General features: G+C 43.6%; 1 protein-coding gene across 3 annotated transcripts in view; it reads left to right on the top strand.

The window, feature by feature from the left end:
* Nucleotides 1-1,200: 1,200 nt before the first annotated feature.
* pdgfd (platelet derived growth factor d) overlaps nt 1,201-24,804 on the top strand; it is a 94,136-nt gene continuing 70,532 nt past the window's right edge. For all 3 annotated transcript variants that reach the window (XM_061719245.1, XM_061719246.1, XM_061719247.1), the window contains exon 1: nt 1,201-1,606. In XM_061719245.1, coding sequence (XP_061575229.1) covers nt 1,489-1,606 — 118 coding nt within the window. In that variant the 5' untranslated portion in view covers nt 1,201-1,488. The remainder of the gene's footprint in view (nt 1,607-24,804) is intronic.

Raw genomic sequence — 24,804 nt, 5'->3', positions numbered from 1 at the left:
ATTAATTAATTACAGAAAAATAACGCGACAAAAACAAATAACGCATTTGATCGCAATTTACTTTTGCACTCCAAACAGTGCGGAACGTTTCTCATTGCACGAGTTCCCGCTATAAGTTACCCGTAATACTGATGCACAGTACTCGAGAAACAACAATGGAAACCCAAACCGATGGGAAGTCGTTGCTGGGTTCGGTGGGGGGAAATTTTAGTTTTAAGTGGAAACCTGGATAAAAGCCTATAGCTAAAAAGAGAAGTCATCAGTTGATGGATCATTTTTGTTTCTGTTGTTTTTCAAAACCATTTATGGTAGAAAAGGCACTTTTAACTGTTGGTCTGTTTATTTTATGCCAAGGATATTTTAACTATTTTGCAATGTTCAGTTTCCACTTTTCTGGAATGTACTTGAAAATGCAGTTTTTTAATTTTATTAAACAAAAACGAATGTGTTTAAGACATAGAAAGTTAAAAAAGCTAAAAAAGCTTGAATATAGCTATAACTTGAATTTAAGTTTGTGCCTTGTGGACAATGCAATCATATTCTTATTATTCATATTGACCTTTATGTTTACACTCAGTTATCAAAATAAACACAATTTTGTTGTTTAAGCTAATTTATGTGTCAATTCAATGATTCAGCCATATACCAAAATCCATTTGAAAAATGTTGCTTCTCGTGTCAAATATTGATACGCGATTAATTGCGATTAATTAATTACAAAGCCTCTAATTAATTTGATTACTTTTTTTTATAATCGAGTCCCACCACTAATATGTGTTTGGGTTAGTGTGTGTGTGTGTGTGTGTGTGTGTGTGTGTGTGTGTGTGTGTGTGTGTGTGTGTGTGTGTGTGTGTGTGTGTGTGTGTGTGTGTGTGTGTGTGTGTGTGTGTGTGTGTGTGTGTGTGTGTGTGTGTAGGGCGAGCATCTCTGTTCTGCTGTTGCGCACCCACATGTCGTCAGCGCGCACCCGTCAGTTGGCAAACTTTGGCGCAGGCAGACTTCCACGCAGCAGATTAGTCTAATAGAAACTACAGTACAGTGAACAATGCGGGGTATTTCTTGGTGACTGTCTGACTGGGAGTTTTTTTTTAGGGCTTCACGGTGATAAGAAGCCCGGCGCCGGTAGTCTCATGTCTGACCGTGAACGCAGCTATATTATCCTCCACCTGCTCTCGCCCCTCCGCACTCTCCCTCCCGGCGTCCGCCTGCGTGCTCTCCACTTTCCCAGGAAGGCAAACGCGTCGACGCTTCGGCACTTTGGCAGAGGACGGGACACCGTGTCAGGAAAACGCCAGGAAAAACCATTCAACAAGTGACTTTCTCCGAGGCTGCTCCCGGAGGAGGAGGGACCGTGCAGGCTCAAAGTTGCTGAATGGAAAGTTTAACCAAACAAAAACTTCCTTAAACGCGGGGAACTTTAAGTAAGCCATCACCATTGGACGTAGTGGAAGGTGTAGTCTTTTTTTTTTCTTCCTTTTCCCCAGCAGTATGAGAGGAGTGCTGGTTTTCCAGATGTGGACAGTGTTGTTGTTGGGCGCTGTGAGCGGAGTCGGGAGGGCGCAGGTCTCCACCGCCAGGGTGCTGAGGGGCAACAGCAGGAGAGAAGGTGAGAACAGGATCACAACACTTGCTTTTCTTCTTGTTGCTCTGCAGTTTATAACGTTTATACTTAAGTGAGTATAGATGCAGTATTATATCTGTCATCTGGACTATATTTCTCTCTGTAATGTTGATTTGAGAGAGAGTATTCAGTGTTCAATTTAAGAGTGCGCTTAAATAGCAAATAAATGAAATAAAATGATAAGAAAAGAGGTGAAATAATAAAAAGCACAAGTTGTTAAAAATAAGGGCAGTAGAATACAGCAGTAAAGTATTTAATTTAGGAGTACGCTTCAGTAAACAGTAATGTTTTTAGCCCTGATTTAAAGGAGCTGACAGTTGGAGCAGACCTCAGGTCTACAAGTAGTTTGTTCCACCGGTGAGGAGCAGAATAACTGAATGCTGCCTCACCTTGCTTGGTTCTAGTTCTTGGGAACCACAACAAACCAGATCCAGATGAACCTCAGGGGTCTGGGGTCTAACTAGGGCCTAACAGCAAACTCTCTATATTGATTGCATTTCAGAAGTGTAGACTTAATATTAAAATAATTATTATAATTGTGTAAAGTGGATGCAAACCAAGCTGTGGGGAAAGATGACAAAATATTCATTTGATGACAAACTCTTTAAATATTTAAGTCAAATGTGCTGCACACATGTCTCAGCCATCTGTGTACAAGTATCCTTTTAATGAGACTGTGTCACTGATGGGGCATCTGCACCTCATCCGAGCTAAAGTCTAGAGATTCTCTGATCCTCTAGCATATAACTTCCTGGAACTGTGCCATGCTTACTTTTTGCCTTTACCTTGAGGCCAAATCCACAGTACAGTACCTTTGATTGCACGCACTCAGCTGCAGCGTTGCTTTTGGCTGGGCAATATGAAAATACCAGTGTATTAAGTTCTAACCTGGATGGCTGCCACTGAGGCCTGTTTCACCAAACTGAAGACCTTGGTGTGAGCGTGTGTCTATGTGTGTTGATTGGAAGAAAAAAAAAAGAAGATGGACAGGTATGTCAAGACTTCACATTTGTCGATTGACACATACATTTTGTTTCTACAGCTGTCAGAAGGTCATTTCTTGTTAATGCATTCATCTGTTATTACTAATTTGTCAAATGCACCATTTAAGAAGTTGTGTCTTTTTAATTCAAGTGAGCAGTATCCACATACATGCTTGACTGATAGCACGTGTCACATGTGCACTTTTTGCTCAGCTAATGAGCTTGAGTAAACTAAACGTGATCCAGCCCCAACAAGTAGCAACAGCTGTGTTGTATCATCACCTCGAGAAAAGAGCAGATAAGCACGACAGAAATGCAGTAAATGATGACAAATAAATGGCTTTTTACAAAGTAATACTTGATTTGAACAGCTGCACAAAGTTTATTTGGGATAGGCTTAAAATACCAGCAGTTTGTTAAAAAAAAAATCTTGTTTTCTCACAGAATGGGATGAGAAAAAAATAATGAGTTGGAAGATCAGAAGAAGACAGTGTCAGAGCTCCAGTGTAGTTCTACACTAGTGCGGAAATCGGTGTATTTATTACTTGTTCCCGCCGCTTTTATCTTATCAGCCTGGGAAAATCTTCCTTTTATCATATGTAGAGAAAGAAAATTGAGAAAGATCGGGCTTAAAGGGGACCTATTATGGCATGTAATATCTATTTTAAACAGGCCTTAAATGTATCTAAATAAATTAGAAATTCAGCCTCTAAACCATGTTTTTATCATCCCATTCTCTAACCTCCTTCTCTATGCGGGATTCTGAGTGGGCGGGGAGGCTATGATAATGAGGCACTGTGCTGATTGGCTGCCTGAATGACGCGTAGCAGGGGAGGGCACAAAGCATCGCTCTGGGCAGAAGAGCAGCCGCCTGCGTACACTATTACTGTAAACCGTGTCCTAACTGCATGCGATGCGAGCGAGCGTCAGCGACAAAATCAATTCCATTGCTTTATTTTCTATTGGACTGTCCTAACTGGCTGCGACGCCCTGCTTCTATTTTCTTCCTGTCGCTCATGTTGAAAGCCGGTTGAAAGCGCTGTAGGAAACGGTCACGGATGGGGAACGGCTCATCCAGTTAGTTGAAATGAGAAGTTATCTCTATGATACCTCCTCATTTACTACAAAAACCTCAATAAAGTGGCAGCTGGCTGGAGGGAGATGGACAGAGAGCGTCCGATGGCACGCAGTGCGACGCGATAGTCGGATGCTCGCATGCAGTTACACGGTTTTATAGTTGTGGGCGTGGTTTGCATTTTGGTTATGTAACGAAAATCAGCAGAATCTGAAAGGCTTGTAAAAGTCACATGACACTGGATGGCTCATCAGAGGAGACCACTTTAAAAGCAAGAAAAACCGTGTTTTTCATAATAGGTCCCCTTTAAAGGACCTTTTTTCAAAAGTTAAGGGTATTTAGGGTGGACTGGGCCACTCCTCTTCACCCACTCCCAGTCCTCAGTGAGGTGTGCCACTTTTGAAATGAGTGGGTTAATATGTTAATGATTAAGCAAATTCATTTTTAATTATTTTCTTTTGATTGAATTAGGAATAACTTGGTGACCTGTCATATTTTGAGCATGAGGTTAAATAACTACAAATGAATAACTATGATGATGTCACTTAATACAGTGATGTAAGGCTTTTAGACGTGTTCATTACCAAGACCTTATCAATTCTGGGAGGAGCAAGCTGATCATGAGACACCTTCTATGCATCCAGTGCAACACCCTTTGATTAGTTATTTGACCGATAGTGGTATATTATGTGTAATTGTAGATTAGTGTCCAATATTAGTGGTTGGGCAGTCCATAGAATAGTGAGTAGAGATGGTTGTCCTGCAACTGGCAGGTTTCTTACCAGTGAGTCTCTGGGCAGGACACTGGACCCCACATTGCCCCAGCTTGTCATAGTGCCAGTGCCAAGCCTGGATAAATAGGTTAGGGCGTCCACAGTAAAATCTGTGCCAAGTCATATGTGGAACGCGATGATCCACGGTGGCAAGCGATCTACAAAGGGAAAATTTTTACGTTCACGCAGCTGCTTTTGTACAACTTAATGTAAATAATTGTGGCAGGGTGGAGAGGTGGATGGGACACGCGCACCTGTGTCCCATCCACCTGAGTGGCTGCAGCTCCTCCACTCTGCCACACACCCCCAACGCCAAACTCGAGCCGGGGTCCGTCCGGCCGAGCCTACTCCCCCCCCGCCCCCCTCGGAGCGGGAGAGGAAGCCGTCTGCGCCCCCGGGCCTTCCTGGTTCAGACGGCCGCCGAGCCCCGTCGGGAGGTCGCCCTCGGCGACGGGCCGACCAGCGGGAACGGTCGGGCGGCCGTCCTCGGCGACAGGCCGACCAGCGGGAATGGTCGGGCGGCCGTCCTCGGCGACGGGCCGACCGCCGAGAAAGCCGCTCTCGGGACCGGGCCCATGGTGGCCTCGGGTCAGACAGTACGTCCAGGACCACCCCCTCCTCCGTGATGCGGACCCGCGCTGGCCGCTGGTCCGCCTCCAGGACCGCCTCTTCCACGGCGCAGCCCTGGTCTGGAGCTGGTGTGTCCAGGACCGCCTTCTCCGTCACGGCGCCCTGCTGGTCCGCCTCCACCTCTGCAGCCGACTCCGCCTCCGACTCCACCTCCGACTCCACCTCCGCAGCCGCCTCTGACTCCGTCCCAGTAGCCGTCGCCTGGCGACCTGCAGCCACTGCCTCCCGGCCGGGCGGCTGCAGCGCCGCCAGCTCTGCCGCGGCAAACCTCAGGCGTGGAGCCGGGGTGGGCCGCTCCGGGGTCCCTACCGCCTCGGGAGCCGTCGCTTGGCGGCCCGCAGCTTCTGCCTCCCGGCCTCTCAGTTGCGGCGCCGCCAGCTCCTCCCGCGCTGCTGCAACGAACCTCGAGCGTGGCGTAGGGGTGGGTCGCTCCGCGGCCACCAGCGCTTCTAGCACCGCGAGCTGCCGCTCCCCCTGGCTCTGAAGCACGGCTGCCAGGTCCGCCATGGCAAGGGCGAGCACCTCCAGGGCCCGCTCCGTGCCTCCCATCCCGTCGGGCCCCACGTTGGGTGCCAGTGTAGCAGAGTGAGTGCTACGGGGGCCCGACCGACAGGATAGAGGAGGACACGGAGCTTCAGTGCAGAACCCTTTTTATTATAATCACCCACAACACAGGACACACGTGCTTCAGCTCCAGCACATCAGAACACAGATCACCAGCAGCTTCCCAGTCCAACACCCGTCTCAGCAGCAGCTTCTCCTCTTATAAGGCTGGCAGGGTGGAGAGGCTGACGGGCCACAGCTGTGTCCCGTCAGCCTGAGTGGCTGCAGCTCCTCCACTCTGCCACATAATTCAATTCAGTTTTATTTATATAACGTCTATTACAATACAAGTTGTCTTTAGGTGCTTTCCAGAGTCCCAGAACATGACTCCTTGAGCAATTAATTAGCAATGATTATGACCATTATTCAAAAATTATTTGATATTTTCTTAAATAATCCTGATCATTACCTAATCAATTTGTTTTTTCTATCATTATGACAGTCAAAATGCTGTGAGCCATCATAAAATGAACAGAATAGCTAAATAATCAGACACAGGAACTTTTGATAGTAAAATTCCTTTATTTTAAGTCAGTTACTTGCGTGTTATGGGGAAATTCAGCTGGAAAGTCAGCTGCTACTACGGCTGCTGTTACTGCTGTGGAAGCAGTGAGGTGGAAGCCTTTTTGGCTTCCACCTCTCCTGCACAATGTTTAATTTGACCATTGTTTTTACTGTTTATACAGGTTCTGTTTTATGTGCAAATAAACTAAACTAAACTAAATCAAATCAGCTTGATATCATCAAAGTCTTTTATTTTTTGATCAACGCAGATGAGGCAGTGTGATCCCTGCTGCTGAGAAAAAGCTGATTATTAGATTTTACAAGCCCTCCAATTCACTGAGGCCTTGTAATAATTAAGTGCTTAAAGTTAACTTTCCTTACTCATGTGTGCACGTGTTACCCTAACAGCCAGCTTACAAGGAACATGAGAGCGTAGTTCCTTTTCTTGATTGACTTGTGCAGCTTACAGGAGCTTCCATGTGCACACGTGAGCATCATGCTGATGGGGAATCCACAGCTTGCACTTGTCCACTCACCACGGTGTAGCCGCTCGTGTATGCTCCAGTGTATCTGGGACTGTTCTTGTGAAAATGTTCTGACAGACTATCTTAGCTCACTTCCAGGAATTCCCCCCTGGTGTGTCTGACTGTGCATTAAGGGAGGGCAGGGTGTTGAGATGAGGAAGGGGTGAGACTGAGTGTATTATGTAAAAAAGGAAACACGCTGAACAAAGCAAACGCTAGTTGGTTTTTTTTAGCTCTGAGGAACTTTTCTCCACTGAAAAGTGGAGGAGATCCCAGGTAGGCTTAAAACTAACACATGTGCAAACACTTAGTCATGGTACTGCCATTCAAAAACATCATGCACACATTTTCAAACATATTCAAATATGTCTACATGGGTAAAAATAGTGCACATTTTATCTGCTTTTAATCTTTTTTAGCCTCTCAAAGGCTTGCTCTGATGTTTTTATCAAGCATTTTTATGAAAGTCTTGGAAAGATATTGTTTATGTAGATTCCATAAAGTAGGTACTGGAGCATCAATTAAATCAAACAGCAGTGTTTTCAGATAGCTGTTTCTTAGTTCATGGTGGAAAGTGAAATGGAACTTCATGTGATTGTTGAAGGTACAACTAAAGGGCAGGACGACAAGAAAAACAAGAATGAGACGTTGAAAAATACAAATTAAGGCCACTGCTTGACTGCTGAACCTTTACATTCAGCAGACTCTCGCACTGTTCGATACTACAGCCTCACCTGTACAAATATATGAGATGCACGATGAAGAGTCAACAGAGGAAATCTTTTTGTCCTTTAACAGCGCAGAATTCAGTGCCTCCACTTGTAAAGTAACATGAAACGGTTTTGACTCATTTTGGAAACAAGTCTTGTGGACTGGTGAAGTTAATTGAGGCATTTTTGGTTACAGTGAGCTAAAAAATTGACATTTAATCAAAGACCACCTCTCCACACGTAAAGCACAGGAGTGGGAGCATCATGCTATGGTCTTGTGCTGTGTGAAGGGAACATTTTACTGGAATTGAATTCAATATTTTACATTTCAGAAAACTTTGCTACTCAACAACATATTTTCTGTAAAACATCTAAAGATGAAAAGAGCATGTTCAAAGCAACAGGGTATTTGTGTGATTCACTACTGAAGATTTACTACAGCCCTCACAGCCCACCACCTAAAATATCAAAGAAAATATCTATAAAATCGCAAAATAGCAATGAATGAACGATAGCCCAAGAATCCAGGGACCACAGGTGGAAATGAGCTTGTAGCTATCTCTAGATGGCACAATACATGTATTATGCATAGTCCCTGTCAAATAAACAATGAATCAATCAGAAGTTTGGGCTTCTCTCAAGAAGATTAGTTGCCAAGTAACACATTTTTGCTTCAGGCCCCTCTTTTTTTATGAGGCTGTAAAATATGGATTTGGAAAAAAATAATATTGCTTAACTTTCTGCCTTTTGAAAATCAGGTCATTTCTTATTTGCATAGCTCTTGACAGAAACTGAAATTTTAAGGAGTGTCCAAACAGCTGAATCCTACCTAATCTTATCTATTAAGAAAAAAAAAACTTTGCTCAAGGCTTCTAATAGAAATTAAAAATGGATTTAATTTAATCTAAAAACAAGCAAACACAAAAAAGCAAGGCAATGAGCAGATGTTTTAAATGCATAAATGAAATAATAATAAAATAAAGGTTTAGATGCATTATGTTTTTAGCTTTGTGTGCTTCAACATTAACTAAAATAAGTTTTACATTATATTATATTTGTGAAAATACAAGCTGAAACACACACATAGCATTCATAAAGATAAATGTGCATGAATGTTAGTGCCATACTTAACCTGCAGCACCGAAATGGTTAACACTTAAACTGTGTCAAAAAAACATTATTTAATTATAGCGCAACGTTGATTAACAGAGAATAAGTGCTCTGGCATAGCCTTATGATTCCCCATCTTTTCTAATAAATATCCTCTTATCTTTTTCCACCCTCTCTCAATCCTCTCTTATCAGTCTTTGCCCTGCTACATATCACTCCATCTCACCAGATGCTCCTCTTTCAGTTGCACCCTTTCTCATTTCTGTCTTTATCTCGCATCATCCCCCTCCTGTTTCAGCTGTTTTTAATCAAAAGCTGTTTCAACATATCAGCTTCATGAGAAAATATGATTTGACAAACAGGGCTACACATATGAACACTGGCCTCATCAGACAAATCAAAGGTGCCTACACACTGATGATAAATCTCTCCAAGTGCAGCTTGCAAACTTAACTAAAAGACCGACATTGACATGGTTACTAGGGGGAAATACACAGTAATGTAATGCATAGTTACAGGTAGTGTAACCAAGCTGCAACATTTCAACGTCCAGGTTGAAGCCACTTTGGAATTCAGAAAAGTTGTCCCAAAGGGCACCAAAAATGAGCCAATCGCTATTGTTCCCAATTTTTTACTTTGCAGCAGAAATAAATATATTAACAGCCTGTTTCAAAAAATGGTTTAGGTCTCCACAAGCAGATTTCCCATCCATGACAACTGTACAGGGAATTAACGTTTTGAACAGCATCAGGTAAAATTATATAAAGCGAGGATTAAGTCTGATTTGATTGACGCCAGAGCTCTGCTTGTCCTCGTTTCAGCTGTGGCAGCAAGACCTGAGATGAGGATGTTTGGCAGACTTGATCATAATTAATGTAAAGTAAGATGAGCAAGTATAGGTCAGCACAAGCTAAGTCAGCCGAGCTAAAAAAAATAAATAAAAAAAAAAAGCTAAAGGTGACTGAAACAAAGTGTGCATATTCTAACTTCCCAGGCCTGCTCGTTCTGCCTATTTGCAGCATGGCACCGTGCAGTACGAGGAAAAAGGGTCTTCAAAAGCACCATTCAAAAAACCTATGGGTGACATCATGGGGGGGGGGGTTTCCAGTTCTTCTTATACAGTCTTTAAGCGCAACCCCAAAGCCTTTTTGTTCAACCAATGAGTGCGTCTCAACGCTTTTCAGTGAGACAGCTCGAGGTGACGAATAACAAAAACACCCAGAGACCCACATAGTGGGAGTTTCCCCTGCCTGAATGTAAACTTTTGAAAATCTAAACTTTTTTAGCTGTAAATGCACATACTGTATTTATGTATAAATTGGGGAAACACGATGTATTTTTTCACATGAGCATGTACATGAACCTGTTAACCCCATCCTGTCATACTGTATGTCATCTTAATTTGTTCAGCTTTCACTCTGATGGACTGATTTATGGGTTTCTTTCTTCTTTTTTTATGTCGTCATGGTATTAAACAGTCGGTCTAGAGGGAAGGGTGTTGCTGAGGTTATTGGAATTCATGAGTCCCTTTCAGGACACCCATCATGCTTCCCGCCCATCCAGCCAGGCTGGCAGACAAGCAAACACAATTACAGGATCTCCCTTTCAAGGGAATCCCCCAATAAACACTTGTTAATGCGCACATACACACATTCACACTTTGCGCATGGGAGGAAAAGAGTGTCGGCCAAACATTTAGAGGTGGGGTAACTTTGACTCATGCAGAGAAAATAGGGTGGTGACCCCTTGGACAGTCTTTTGGAGAGAGGAGTGTGTGTTATGTGTGACGAAAGAGAACAAAGAGTGAAATAGAGCCTTGGAAAGTGAGTGGAGGGAGGTCTGTGCTCAAGTGTGAGGTGGCGATCAGATTTTTTGAGGAAGAGGGAGCAGAGGAACAGCAAGTTTAGAAGGGAAGTGGAGGGCACAGCTGGAGGGGAGGGAAAAGGTGTGCAGGGAGAGATATGCCAAGTTAAAAGACCAGTCCTCTATTTTTCTGCCCTGTCAGCTTCCAAAGCAAGTCCAAGACTGATGGCAAGCCAGATGGATACAGTACAAAAGACGAGATGGACGAAAGTAGGACTGATAGACGAGTGGAGAGAGGAGATAAGAAATGTCTGGAAAGCGAGATCAGTACCAAGTTTACAGTAATATCAAACATAAGCAGATTATCTGATCTCAGCATCTGATCAGAATTAAAGCCAGAGGGGGGAAAAAAAAACATAATCATGACTTCCTTTCCTCTGGTTGCGATGGTGATCCTTCACTTGCTCTGTGTGTTCAGTGAAGAGGAAATTTAATTTAGCTTCTTTATCTTATCCCCAAATAATGATATTTTAAAAATATTGCATCCTTTGAAATTCTCCAAATAAACACAATTTCCAACGAAAAACATTTGACAGTAAGGTCAGGTGAGGTGACAGATATATAATCAGTTCATAATCATATATTAATTTAGAAATCCTAACTTAATAATCATATATTAACTTAATCAAGATTGAATTATAGCAGAGGCTGCAGGGCACAAGCTTTTCTCACTTAGCTTAATAGTCTTTTTTTGACTTCAAAACACGCAACGTTTTCAGCGGGGTGATGCTGTTTTAATTGTTTGTTAGAGATTGCTTGATTACAATTTTTTGCTCTCGAGTCCGAGTCATTTGATTTTGGGTTTTGGCTGATACCAAGTCCTGATCGGACACTTTGGCAATCAACAAAAAAGAAAAGAAAAAAAAAGGAAGCGACTCAGTCCTTCTCATCCAACAGGAAACAATAGAAGCTGTTGTAGTTCTGCATTCACTGTCTAATTTAAAATATATATATACAAATTGCTGAAATGCTAAGGAGCTAGCTTCAAGTTTGCGCTACGCTGGTTAGTGGTTAATGTTTGTGTCGATATGACATACCCTCTTTTAATTAGTAGCCACAATTTTCTTAGGTTTTCATGAAATGTCTTTGAGTCAGTGACTCATCTCCGCTCCGCCTGTCTCTTCCAATGATGGTGCCTCTTTTAAGATTTGCCATACAACTTTGCCCTCACACTTTCGAGGTACAACAAATTATACAGCTACTATGACGATAGGTGGCAGTAAACATGGGGAACCTGGATAGATCTAGTCTGATGTGACTCTGATTTTTTTATTTATTTATTTATTTAAAGGACAATGTGCAGGTACATTAAAAAGATGGCTGCACCAGAGTTAGCCACAAGCTAATTTCCATCTGTAGTCCTTGACAAACATAAATACTGCACATTAGGGTTTACAACGACAGTGTTCAAATACAAATACAAGAAACAGACTACTGTACAATGTCCTGAAACCACAATAAAAGGTTAACATTTAAAGCACTTAGTGCAAGCACAAAATACAGACTGATTAAAATAACATAGATCAGAATAATTGAACCTAAAATAAGGTTGGGTCAAGATAAATAAATCAGAAAATCCAAATGCCATCAGATGGTACCCACAAGGGAATCATCTGATGGCCAAATACCCGTACGGTATTGTCAATGAGAACAGGATAGTCTAGTAGGAAGGAGGGGTTCCCGAGCACCCGATGGACTCTTTTCTGAAACTTGTTTTTTTGGGATCCTTTAGGTGTTTGCTTACGATTTTTGCTTGTTGCCCGAAAAAAAATTGGTCCGAAAGTTCTTTTTTGGAACCCATTTAGAATTTTTGCCTGTTAAAATGGCAAAAACGCAGATTTCCATAACTTCTGAACCATAAATCCTAGAAAGACAAACAAACACACTTTTTCTCATAATATTGACACCAGGAATCCAATGGAAAGGTTACTGAGATGGTAGAACCACTCTTTATTAGGGAAAAATGAGCTTCAAGTAGTATTTTAGGGCAAAATTACCCAAAAACGCTTGAAAATGTTTTTTTCAATCAAGTGCATCTCCCTTTTGGAAATACCTGTTGGTGTATTGTTTACACCAAAAAAAGGCCCAATTAGTCCCCTTCCCAACGAGGTACAACTTGTAAGAAATCTCCATTTGTGGAATGAGTAATGAAGCAAAATGCCGGGGATGCAACCCATTTAGAATGCTTCGAATGTTCAGTAAAAGGGGCGTGTCTTCCCACTGTTAAGTGTTTAGAATGTTCAGAATTTGAAATCTCAAACCAACAGTAGCATCAACTGTCAACTGTCAAACACAAGCAAACTTGAACAAGGAGTTTAAGTATTTTCTGAATGTTTTATCATTTCTAATATAAGGTTATATCTTATCATTTTTGCTAATATAACATTATACATGGTTGTTTTTCTTATATTAGAGCCAGAGGTAATACATTCTTCAAAATAGCTTCATTTCTATTTGGTTAGCTGGACAAGCTAACCAATTAGCATGTTAGCTAGCTTTTTTCATTGAGGTTAGCTTTTAACTCTTACTGTTTTGCTTGTATTTTGTAGGTTTTAACTAACAGTAGGGTACGCTAAAAGAAATGTGACATACAGTAAGTTCGATTATCCAGGCCTTTTTTTTAATAATTTAGTCCAGTGGCACTAATTGTCACTCACTCACTCACTCATCTTCTCCCGCTTTTCTGTTACCGGGTCGCGGGGGCAGCAGCCTCAGCAGGGATGCCCAGACTTCCCTCACCCCAGACACTTCCTCCAGCTCTTCCGGGGGGAGTCCGAGGCGTTCCCAGGCCAGCCGAGAGACATAGTCTCTCCAGCGTGTCCTGGGTCTTCCCCGGGGTCTCCTCCCGGTGGGACATGCCTGGAACACCTCCCTAGGGAGGCGTCCAGGAGGCATCAGGTACAGATGCCCAAGCCACCTCAGCTGACTCCTCTCAACGTGAAGGAGCAGCGGCTCGACTCCGAGCTCCTCCCGGGTGACCGAACTCCTCACCCTATCTCTAAGGGAGCGTCCAGCCACCCTGCGGAGGAAACTCATCTCGGCCGCTTGTATCCGCGATCTTGTCCTTTCGGTCACTACCCAAAGTTCATGACCATAGGTGAGGGTAGGGGCGTAGATTGACCGGTAAATCGAGAGCTTCGCCTTTCGACTCAGCTCCCTCTTCACCACGACGGTCCAGTACATCGACCGCATTACTGCGGACGCTGCACCGATCCGTCTGTCAATCTCACGCTCCATTGTTCCCTCACTCGTGAACAAGATCCCGAGATACTTGAACTCCTCCACCTGAGGCAGGACTTCTCCACCCACCTGGAGAAGGCATGCCACCCTTTTCCGGTCGAGAACCATGGCCTCATGGCCATGGCTTGGAGGTGCTGATTCTCATCCCTGCCGCGTCGCACTCGGCCGCAAACCGCCCCAGCACATGCTGGAGGTCCCGGTCTGATGAAGCCAACAGGACAACATCATCTGCAAAAAGCAGAGATGAAATCCTGAGGTTCCCAAACCGGATCCCCTCCGGCCCCTGGCTGCGCCTAGAAATCCTGTCCATAAAAATTATGAACAGGACTGTTGACAAAGGGCAGCCCTGCCGGAGTCCAACATGCACTGGGAACAAGTCTGACTTACTTACTGCCGGCAATGCGAACCAGACTCCTGCTCCGATCATACAGAGACCGGACAGCCCTTAGTAGAGGGCCCCGGACTCCATACTCACTCAGCACCCCCCACAGAATGGCACGAGGGACACGGTCAAATGCCTTCTCCAGATCCACAAAACACATGTAGACTGGTTGGGCAAATTCCCATGAACCCTCGAGCACCCTGCGGAGGGTATAGAGCTGGTCCAGTGTTCCACGACCGGGACGAAAACCGCATTGTTCCTCCTGAATCCGAGGTTCGACTATCGGCCGTAATCTCCTCTCCAGTACCCTGGCGTAGACTTTCCCCGGGAGGCTGAGAAGTGTGATCCCCCTGTAGTTGGAACACACTCTCCGGTCCCCCTTTTTAAACAGAGGGACCACCACCCCGGTTTGCCACCCCAGCGGTACTGTCCCCTTCCTCCATGCAATGTCGCAGAGGCGTGTCAGCCACGACAGCCCTACGACATCCAGAGACTTGAGGTACTCAGGGCGAATCTCATCCACCCCCGGTGCCCTGCCACCGAGGAGCTTACGAACCACCTCGGTGACCTCGGCTTGGGTGATGGATGAGCACGCCTCCGAGCCCCAACCCTCTGCTTCCTCAGTGGAAGGCATGTCAGTCGGGTTAAGGAGATCCTCAAAGTATTCCTTCCACCGTCCGACAATGTCCCCAGTCGAGGTCAACAGCTCCCCTCCAGCACCATAAACGGTGCCGGCAGAGTACTGCTTCCCCCTTCTGAGGCGCCGAACGGTCCTCCAGAATTTCCTCGAGGCCGACCGAAAGTTCTCCTCCATGGCCTCCCCGAACTCCTCCCAGACCCGAGTTTTTGCCTCCAAGACTGCCCGAGCCGCGGCCCGCCTGGCCTGCCGGTACCTATCTACTGCGTCAGGAGTCCCACCGGCCAACATAGCCCGGTAGGACTCCTTCTTCAGTCTGACGGCATCCTGTACTTCCGGTGTCCACCACCGGGTTCTAGGATTGCCGCCACGACAGGCACCGGAGACCTTGCGTCCACAGCTTCGAGCCGCCGCGTTGACAATGGAGGCAGAGAACATGGTCCACTCGGACTCGATGTCCCCCGCCTCCCCCGGGATCCGAGAGAAGCTCTCCCGGAGGTGGGAGTTGAAGATGTCCCTGACAGAGGGCTCGGCCAGACGTTCCCAACAGACCCTCACAATCCGTTTGGGTCTGCCCGGTCTGTCCAACCTCTCCCTCCGCCAGCGCATCCAACTCACCACCAGGTGGTGATCAGTTGACAGCTCAGCCCCTCTCTTCACCCGAGTGTCCAAGACATGCGGCCGAAGGTCAGATGAAACGACAACAAAGTCGATCATTGACCTCCGGCCTAGGGTGTCCTGGTGCCACGTGCACTGATGGACACCCTTATGCCTGAACATGGTGTTCGTGATGGACAAACTGTGACTCGCACAGAAGTCCAACAACAAAAAACCGCTCGGGTTCAGATCGGGGAGGCCGTTCCTCCCAATCACGCCTCTCCAGGTATCACTGTCATTACCCACGTGAACGTTGAAGTCCCCCAGTAGAACAATGGAGTCCCCAGTTGGAGCACTATCAAGTACTCCTCCCAGGGACCCCAAGAAGGCCGGGTACTCCGCACTGCTGTTCGGCCCGTAGGCACAAACAACAGTGAGAGACCTTTTCCCGACCCGAAGGCGCAGGGAAGCGACCCTCTCGTTCACCGGGGTGAACTCCAACACATGGCGGCTGAGCTGAGGGGCTATTAACAAGCCCACACCAGCCCGCCGCCTCTCACCCTGGGCAACTCCAGAGTAGTGGAGGGTCCAGCCCCCTTCAAAGAGCTGGGTTCCAGAGCCCAAGCTATGTGTGGAGGTGAGCCCGACTATCTCTAGCCGGTATCTCTCAACCTCACGCACAAGCTCCGGCTCCTTCCCCCCCAGCGAGGTGACATTCCATGTCCCCACTGTGAGGGTTTTGGTCCAGGGATTGGGTCGTCGGGGCACCCCGCCACGACTGCTACCCAACCCACAATGCACCGGCCTGCCATGGTCCTTCCTGCGGGTGGTGGGCCTACTGGAAGGCGGACCCACGTCGCCGTTTCGGGCTGAGCCCGGCTGGGTCCCACGGGCAAAGACCCGGCCACCAGGCGCTCGCCTACGAGCCCCAACCCCAGGCCTGGCTCCAGGGCGGGGCCCCGGTGATCCGGGCGACGTAACGGTCCTTGCTCTTGTTTTATCCATGTTTGGCTTGTGAACCGCTCTTAGTCTGGCCCGTCACCCAGGACCTGTTTGCCATGGGAGTCCCTACCAGGGGCGAAAGTGCCCCCGACAACATAGCTCCTAGGATCACTCGGGCACACAAACCCCTCCACCACAGTAAGGTGGCGGTTCAAGTAGGTTTTAACTAACAGTAGGGTACGCTAAAAGAAATGTGACATACAGTAAGTTCGATTATCCAGGCCTTTTTTTTTAATAATTTAGTCCAGTGGCACTAATTGTATTTTTTTATATTCTTTTTTTCTGTGCCCAGTGATGGATTAATAAAACCTTCTTCAAATACGAGACAAGAGACAAGCTGAGCCAATCGACACACCTTTTCGGATGAAGGCAATTTGTGATCTATTGCCAGAAACCAATAACATAATAAAAGACCAATAACCTTGCACTCTTCCATAAGTGCAATGGGGACATGGCCGACTTGTTTTTTGCTTTTGATGGTCAGAACTACTCCAGGTAATAAGTGTTATCATATTGTATATTATTCTGATAATGATTAGTGTTGTCAAATTATTAAAATATTTTAAATATATATATCCAATATATCACAATGTAACACAGTGCTTATCATGACACACAAATCAGAAATCACTAACATTCTGGCATGAGAAAACACTAACATCAGCTTATAAAATCTCAAAACCAAACTTCTGGTAACCAACTGAAGTAAATAGTCTGCTTTAAAAATGCTATCATAATCAAAAGTCAACAGTATTATCCCTGCTTCATTAGGTACCTGGTGTGGTTTGAGGTCTTCCTCACCAACCTCAACCTGACTCATCCTGGTGCAACAGACCTCATCAAGAAAGGGGCTATTGCTGTGGCTCGCTCAGGGGTGGGAGAAGGATGGCCACGGCATTTTAGAGCCAATATGGTGCTATGGACCAGTTTTACCTGAGTCACTAGTGGATCTGTTGGTGGGTGGCATCATTTTAGATGATGGTGAAGTCGAGGAGATGGACATGGACAGTGATGTAGAAGAGTGAGAATGATTTTGTACTAAAATACTTATTAAATTTGTGTTTTTTTCTGTAATAAATACTGGTCCTATCATCTCAGTGACCGTTCCATTGGATCCCTAATGTAAAATAAAGTGAAAATAAGTGTTTGTTTGTCTTAGTAAGATGTCAGGTTTAGGAGTTGTGAAAATGGAATGTTGGTCGTGTTTAAATTCTAAGAATTCTAAATGGGTTGCATCCCCCGCATTTTGCTTCATTACTCATTCCACAAATGCAGATTTCTTACAAGCTGTACCTCGTTGGGAAGGGGACTAATTGGGCCTTTTTTTGGTGTAAACAATACACCAACAGGTATTTCCAAAAGGGAGATGCACTTGATTGAAAAAAACATTTTCAAGCGTTTTTGGGTAATTTTGCCCTAAAATACTACTTGAAGCTCATTTTTCCCTAATAAAGAGTGGTTCTACCATCCCAGTAACCTTTCCATTGGATTCCTGGTGTCAATATTATGAGAAAAAGTGTGTTTGTTTGTCTTTCTAGGATTTATGGTTCAGAAGTTATGGAAATCGGCGTTTTTGCCATTTTAACAGGCAAAAATTCTAAATGGGTTCCAAAAAAGAACTTTCGGACCGATTTTTTTTCGGGCAACAAGCAAAAATCGTAAGCAAACACCTAAAGGATCCCAAAAAAACAAGTTTCAGAAAAGAGTCCATCGGGTGCTCGGGAACCCCTCCTTCCTACTAGACTAGGACTGACTATCCAAAAGCCACTTTTTGACGGCCCTAGAAAAACTATGGAAGTCAGCCATGTTCATTAGATTGTCCGGGAGCCCATTCCATTCCTTAATAGCTTTATATGAAAAAGCTGATTGAGAAAAGGTGGACTTCCTGATGTAGACACAACAAATCTCAACTTCTCACTGAACGACATATGTTCAGACATAGTTGATGCCAAATACACTAACCGTATGTATTCTCAAAGTTTCTGATTTGCTATCCAATATCTTTCCTTTAAGAGAAAAGGAATAGAGATAGGTATATACGCTGCTGTATAAGATAGAATGCCATAACTTGCATGTTATTTGAACACTATTAAGGTATTAGCGCAAAGATACCATACCAGGTTTATTCTACAGCATGTTTTACCGGGGCGTGTCATCACTCTGCTGGTAACAGCACTGTGAAAGTGTTTTGAGACTGATAACATACATTTCTGTAGTCCTGAAAGTGAAATCTCCCGCTGTTCTTTCCTGATACAGGACCTCAGCTGCCCAAACGTGACACCGCTTCCTTCGTCTTACTTTACGCTTCATGATGAACCAACTGTTTTTATGGATCTGGCAGCCCTGTTTAGCACAGACTCGGCTAATAGGGAGCTCAGAATCAATGCCCCTGCACACCATCACAGATGCTGGCTTTGGATTTGTAAGCTGATATTAAGTCCCTCGACTGTGTTCTTTAACCCAGAGGCACAGCATCCATGATTTCTAAAAAAGAACAGTTTGTTACTGCTGTTATGATGTTAGATGGTTTGAATCCTACACGCTCGTTTATCTCTGTCAGTGTGTATTGTCTCGTTATTGTAACGAAAGCCAATAAAGTACTTCTGAAAATGAGCTGAGTTGGGGGCAAAGTAGAGAGGAATTTTAGAACAACAGAGGGAGTGAAAGAAAGACAGATGTTTGGTCCTTGCAGAGTGTAGTAAGTCTTGGCAGCCGAGACATATGTGTCTGCCATGGCATGCAGTTATAAAGGAGCAGGAAAAATCAGGGGAAAGGGAAGGAAGTGAAGGTTACATGGAAAGTAAGACAGGATAAGAGAAAAGGAACAGCACTCTGAACAACATGATTAGGCCAGCAGATGAACTAGAGGAAGATGAAGGGAATATGGCAATGACAGAATGAAGTGTGGTTGAGAGGGGGAAATTGCAATGAGCAGACCTGAAAGATTAACTAAACAGGTAGAAAGTTATAAATGTGTAGAAGATGAGCATAGGGAAGCCAAAACGAATAGAGAAGGAGGTGGAAATTACAATACGTGCGTTTCACAAAAACCGCTGACACGAAGATGAAATAAAGAGCGGGTGAAAGATAGAGATGAGAGAGGCAGAAAACAAGGCGGCGGAAAGAGAGTGTGATAGGTATGAAACAAGACGGAGCAGAGGTGCGCAAAGAGTGATGTGGAAAAGAGTGAATGGCATCAGAAAAGATGAATATGAGGGGGAGGGGTGTGCTGAATAAGCAGTGAAAGTGAAATAAACCAGAGATTGAGGCATAAGACAGCCAGAGATGGCAAGAAAAAGCTTGAAGAAGGATTCACAGTCCTCACAACTCAGAATAACATTGATGAATAAAGATCCAGGATAATTAGGGCAATAAAACACAGCGACCAGGAAGGCTTGTGCACTTTAAAAGAATGTCCCAGTCGTTGAAAAACAAAGTCAATGTGACTCAGTGGCAGAGGCTTGAGAAAAACCTCTGATCGGTGTGTTTAAGATACAAAGGTTCAGGAATCGTGTTTGAGGATCGGTGGTGTTTAACTGTATAAAGGGGGTATAGTAAATAGTGTAGTAAATACTTGTTTAGCCATTTCATTTTCCCACAAACTACGTAAAAGTCTCAACGCAAATATGGCTTACAATGTCTACACCACATACACATAAACCTTGGATATTGCCTGAAATGATTCGGTCCTTGACCAAACTACAACATGTACTAAAGGCAAACATTAGCATAAAATGCAGACATAAGGGATTTGACTAGAATGAGCTTTCAACACATCTTCATTGCCCTCTCTAGTTACTTGTGTATAACAAACTACTGCAGTTGCAGCTGGTGTGTTAATTGCATTGTATCTCTGCAGGCGAGGGACAACAAGCCTTCTGAGGGGACCGTTAGGGGGAATTTAAGGGATGTGCAGGGCAGCTAATTACTAGTTATTAAGAACTGAGCTGGGTATTAAAAGAATGAGATGCTAAGATGATGAATCGCACCGTAGGAAAAGTGTGTACGTGTGTATGAGAAGAAAATATGTTAATATCTTTCTTAAACTTCACAACAACCGAACGTGCTTGGCAGTTCGGTTGCAGTGAAAGTGGCTTTGAAAGTGTGCTTTTTTTATTTTTATTTTCTTCAGGCCTCACTCTTTTAAGATTTTTTGCCACTCTTGTATTTGTAAACTCAGGCTTGAGCCTTGAGGTATGTTCATGTTCACAAACACTCAATTATTAATATATTGAAAGAGTCTTTTTGCATAACAGAGGTTGACTAATGTTTTCTTTCTGTATCTGCTTTTGTGTGATCCTTGCAAGTGTGGTCCTGTAGACCCCCGAAGACCGCAGAGTTGGTTTTGACTACTTTGGCATGTTTTTATATAGATTTAATTAAGATATAACAGCTTTACATAATAAGTGTGGTTAGCGTTAGTATAAAAGTGAAGGCCATGCTCCCTGATGTGTGGTGTCCAGATTAAGGGGCAGCATGCTCACAGGTGCAGTGGCTGGTGTTGTCCCAGTTCTGTTAGTTCACTAAGTGGTTTTTAATAAGTGATTTGTTTCTTATGTTTACGTAAAAAAAGGCAAAAAAAAAAGCATCAACCAGTTACAGTTTTTAAAATGCAGCCTTTTATCTCATTATGAATTAGTCACTAAACAAAAGCAATTAACAGGAAATCCAACATCTTGAAAATGTTACAGCACCATTTAGCCCCTTCTCAGACTTACAATGTTTTCCATTAATTTGATGCCAAATGAGGAAGTCAGCTTCATGACTAAATGAGCACCCTGGGCATTTCTCCATGCAAGTGGTGACAGAATTCTCACTGAAAGATTGGGATCTTTGAAGTGGAAAAACTATCCTTTTTCTTTTGCTGCTGTATTGAAAATTGCTACATTTTAGTCTCATTGATGGCCCCACTGCAGCCTCTGCTCCGTGTTTGAAACACAGTAGAAAGCAAGAGAACAGGGGTTGCTATAGTGCAACAGAACCTTTTGATATGAGAAGCTGATGAGTTCTTAAAAAAACGTCCCCTGTTTCTCAAGCTCAAACAGTTAGAAAGCTGTTTTTAACTCTTCCCATTATCACCATCTTTATGAGGCTCTTGTGATCTACCATGTCCCCATGACATGTTGCAGCATTGATGTAATTTAGGATCAAATAGTTGAGGAGGACACCTTTAATCCATCATATCATGTGAATGATGGATTCATTAATTTCACTTTGGGGGTTTATAAAGTATTTTGAATATGAATGGAATGATTCAGGCATTATGATGCTTTCGGTGACTATGGATTACCCATTTAACTCACTGGTATTTCATTACACAGATGGCATTTGTTTTAAACTCCTTTGACTTAAGTTATGAATGAGCCCAAAGACTATATAAGTCAGTAACCAGCAATAACTTTTGCAGAAAGGAGACACCAACCACTATCTATCACAAGACCAGGTTTAAAAAAATAAATAAATCAGTATTTCACAGAACAAAATGCTGCACAGAAGGTTCTTCTGTCTGAATGTATTGACAGTAGATGACAGCAAAATCAGCCATTTCAATGGGATTGTAATGTTTCACAACTGTTGAAGTTTTTCATATGTAAACATGCCGTGTCTTTGCTGTTAATAGCAAGTACTGACTAACTGTATTGGTATCAATACTACTATCCATTTCTGTCACTGCTGTGGATACGCCTGAATGAAAACTCATTGATGTTAAATTGGCTGAATTCTTTTCACTTTAACAGAGTGGAGAAGCTATTCATGGTAAAAATCCCAAATATGAAAAAGGACTGTTACTGCAACCTTCACACCTTTTGCTGTAAAAGTCAAGCTGAGTGTCTTGATTTTTTTTTAATGCCATTTCTGCCGTTCCACTAGTCACCCAAAGCATCTGCTGTAATTCCTGTGTCCACTTGACTTGGCAGCTGCTCTTGTAGCATTTCATGGGTAGAATCTGCGACCATGTATCCAGCTGTTCAGCTCTGTGGAAAGTTTAAGGTAGGGAGAGACTCATGAACATCATTCCTCCATTGCTGCACTAGAGCTGTCCGATATGGGGTTGATTGTATCCGGTACGTGGATAAATACAGGCTGTAAACTTATGATGTGAAACACTGCTGCATCTGGAAAGACTTTCCGCCAGATTTTCTTATCATGTGGGAAAATGTTGTTACTTATGTTGCCTAGGTGTTGCAGCTCTCAGTGACACACACACACTTCGAGTTGCCAGGAACTTTAGACAGACTTTACAACAGACAAGTTAACATCACACACACACACACTAGGGATGCAAATTATCGATTATTTCATTAATTGACAGTTGATAACCTTATCGATCGATCATCGATTAGTTGATAAGCAGCGTTTTTCCCCCATCTGAGATACAAACATAATTTTTTTTGCTTATATAAAATACAAAGGACATTTTAATGTATTCCTTAATCAAATATTTATTTGATACAAAAGTAACAAAAAGACATTTTTGTACCACAAGGAATATATTATAAAGTGCACTTCAAGGCTATTAGTAGTAGCAGCAGCCATAATAGTGTCATTTGTGTCAAGCAAATTTTAAGTTCTAGTTACGTTTTAAGTTAGAGTTTTGGCAGTGTTCAAAATAAAATTATGAGACCTGCTGTATTGGAGCACATTTTCTTTTAGTTAAAACTGTAGCGGGGACAGATGTTTAGAGAAACCTATGTATGTACCGGGTGAAGGCTGATTTATGGTTCCGCGTTACAACAATGCAGAGCCTACGCCGTAGGCTACGGCGTAGGCTCTGCGTCGATTTAAGGCGGAACCATAATTCAGGCTTTAGGGGAGCATATCGGAGAACAACCAGAAGAATATAGAGTGGATTAAAAATAAAAGTTAAGCACTGAGCTACATGTGTCTCCCGTCTGGGCCATTGCAGACTCATTGCCTGAGCAAGATGTTACTAAAACCAAACATATCCGCCGTCTCTTTCTTCTAACTTTATGTGCGCGGCGCAGCGCGTTGTGTCGCATTAAATGTGGTCCGGGCGTAATACCAGCTGGTGAAATTAAACGAAAAAGATAAATAAATAAATAGATTAATTGTAATCGTTAATTTTAATCGGGTAATTTCATAACGGCAATTAATTGAAAATCGATTAATTGTTAACATCCCTAACACACACACACACACACACACACACACACACACACACACACACACACACACACACACACACACACACACACACACACACACACACACACACACACACACACACACCTATGTTGCTACCTTAAACTTTCCTGCGCACAGTTTGTGTCACAAACACAAACCAATTCCAGGGAACTGGAGCAACTGTACCTGTTTTGAAGGAAAAACAGAAGGTGGAAGCAATGGTGCCGTGAGATAATCATGCGTATGGAAGTGAGGTGGTAGTCTAGTAGTGTAGTGGTTACAGAGGTGGGCTTGGGTGTGGAGGTTCCAAGATGAACCACCTTGGGCCCGTGAGCAAGGCCCTTAACCCTAATTGCTCCCCGGGTGTGTTTGTTCTCTCAGATGTAAGTCGCTTTGGATAAAAGCGTCTGCTAAATAACTATAGAAGTACTTTTTTTTTCCTAGCAAAAATTTGAATTAGTCAATAAAATCGATTAATTGCCCAGTCCTAGAATGCGTGTACACAGCATGATGATACCATTTTTACCGCAACTCAGCAAAGAATGGGAAAAATTACTATCCTAAAGAATATCAATTTTGTCTTCTGATGAGAATATGTTGAAACATCACCACTCATTCACAATCCATTCAACATAGCAAACCCAGTTTAATGCAGTGCTGCAGTAGGTCAGTCACACATTAGGGGAAAAAAAATGAAGCAGATTCGAGCAATTAAGTCATTTACTGTTCCTCATTGAAATACAGGAACACTAGTCAATAATCAAATTCGGTAATTGTTCTCAAGATAAAGACACAAAGGAGTAAAACCTTTCACGTGTTTTCAGTACCTCTTTAAACCTTAAAGTACGAGAAAAAAAAATCAACATCATGATAGCACTAGGTTTGTGCTGGCAGGATCGAGTAAGTTTGAGAACATGACAAATGTCAGAAGTGACACCACAGAAAGAGGAGAGCTGGCGCTCTCTTCACCCCAGGAGATTTGTCCCAGCTGAATGAAAGAGATAAACACTGTATGTTTTATAGTGTGTGTGTGTGTGTGTGTGTGTGTGTGTGTGTGTGTGTGTGTGTGTGTGTGTGTGTGTGTGTGTGTGTGTGTGTGTGTGTGTGTGTGTGTGTGTGTTGTAGAGAAACTGTTTGTCAAATCCTCTAGTGCACTGAGAGCTACGTCTTTGTTACTCTGACAATGGCGTCCTGACACAATTGAAAAAGATTCGTTTTTTCCTCCTCTGTCAAACACTTTTATCTTTCCTTCTCCGACTGTCAGCATTTCTCCCGCCTCTCTCCCCCTTTCCCTTTCTGATTCCTCATTTGCACGTCTCAGCATTTCCTCTTCTACCCCTGTCTTCTCTTGTCTTCATTAGTTTCCCCTCTCCTGTTTTCATTTCAACGTTAACTCTCTGAATT

This window comes from Cololabis saira, chromosome 4 (genome assembly GCF_033807715.1).
Source record: "Cololabis saira isolate AMF1-May2022 chromosome 4, fColSai1.1, whole genome shotgun sequence".
Classification (NCBI taxonomy): Eukaryota; Metazoa; Chordata; class Actinopteri; order Beloniformes; family Belonidae; genus Cololabis; species Cololabis saira.
This window is presented reverse-complemented; position numbering and strand designations above follow the sequence as displayed.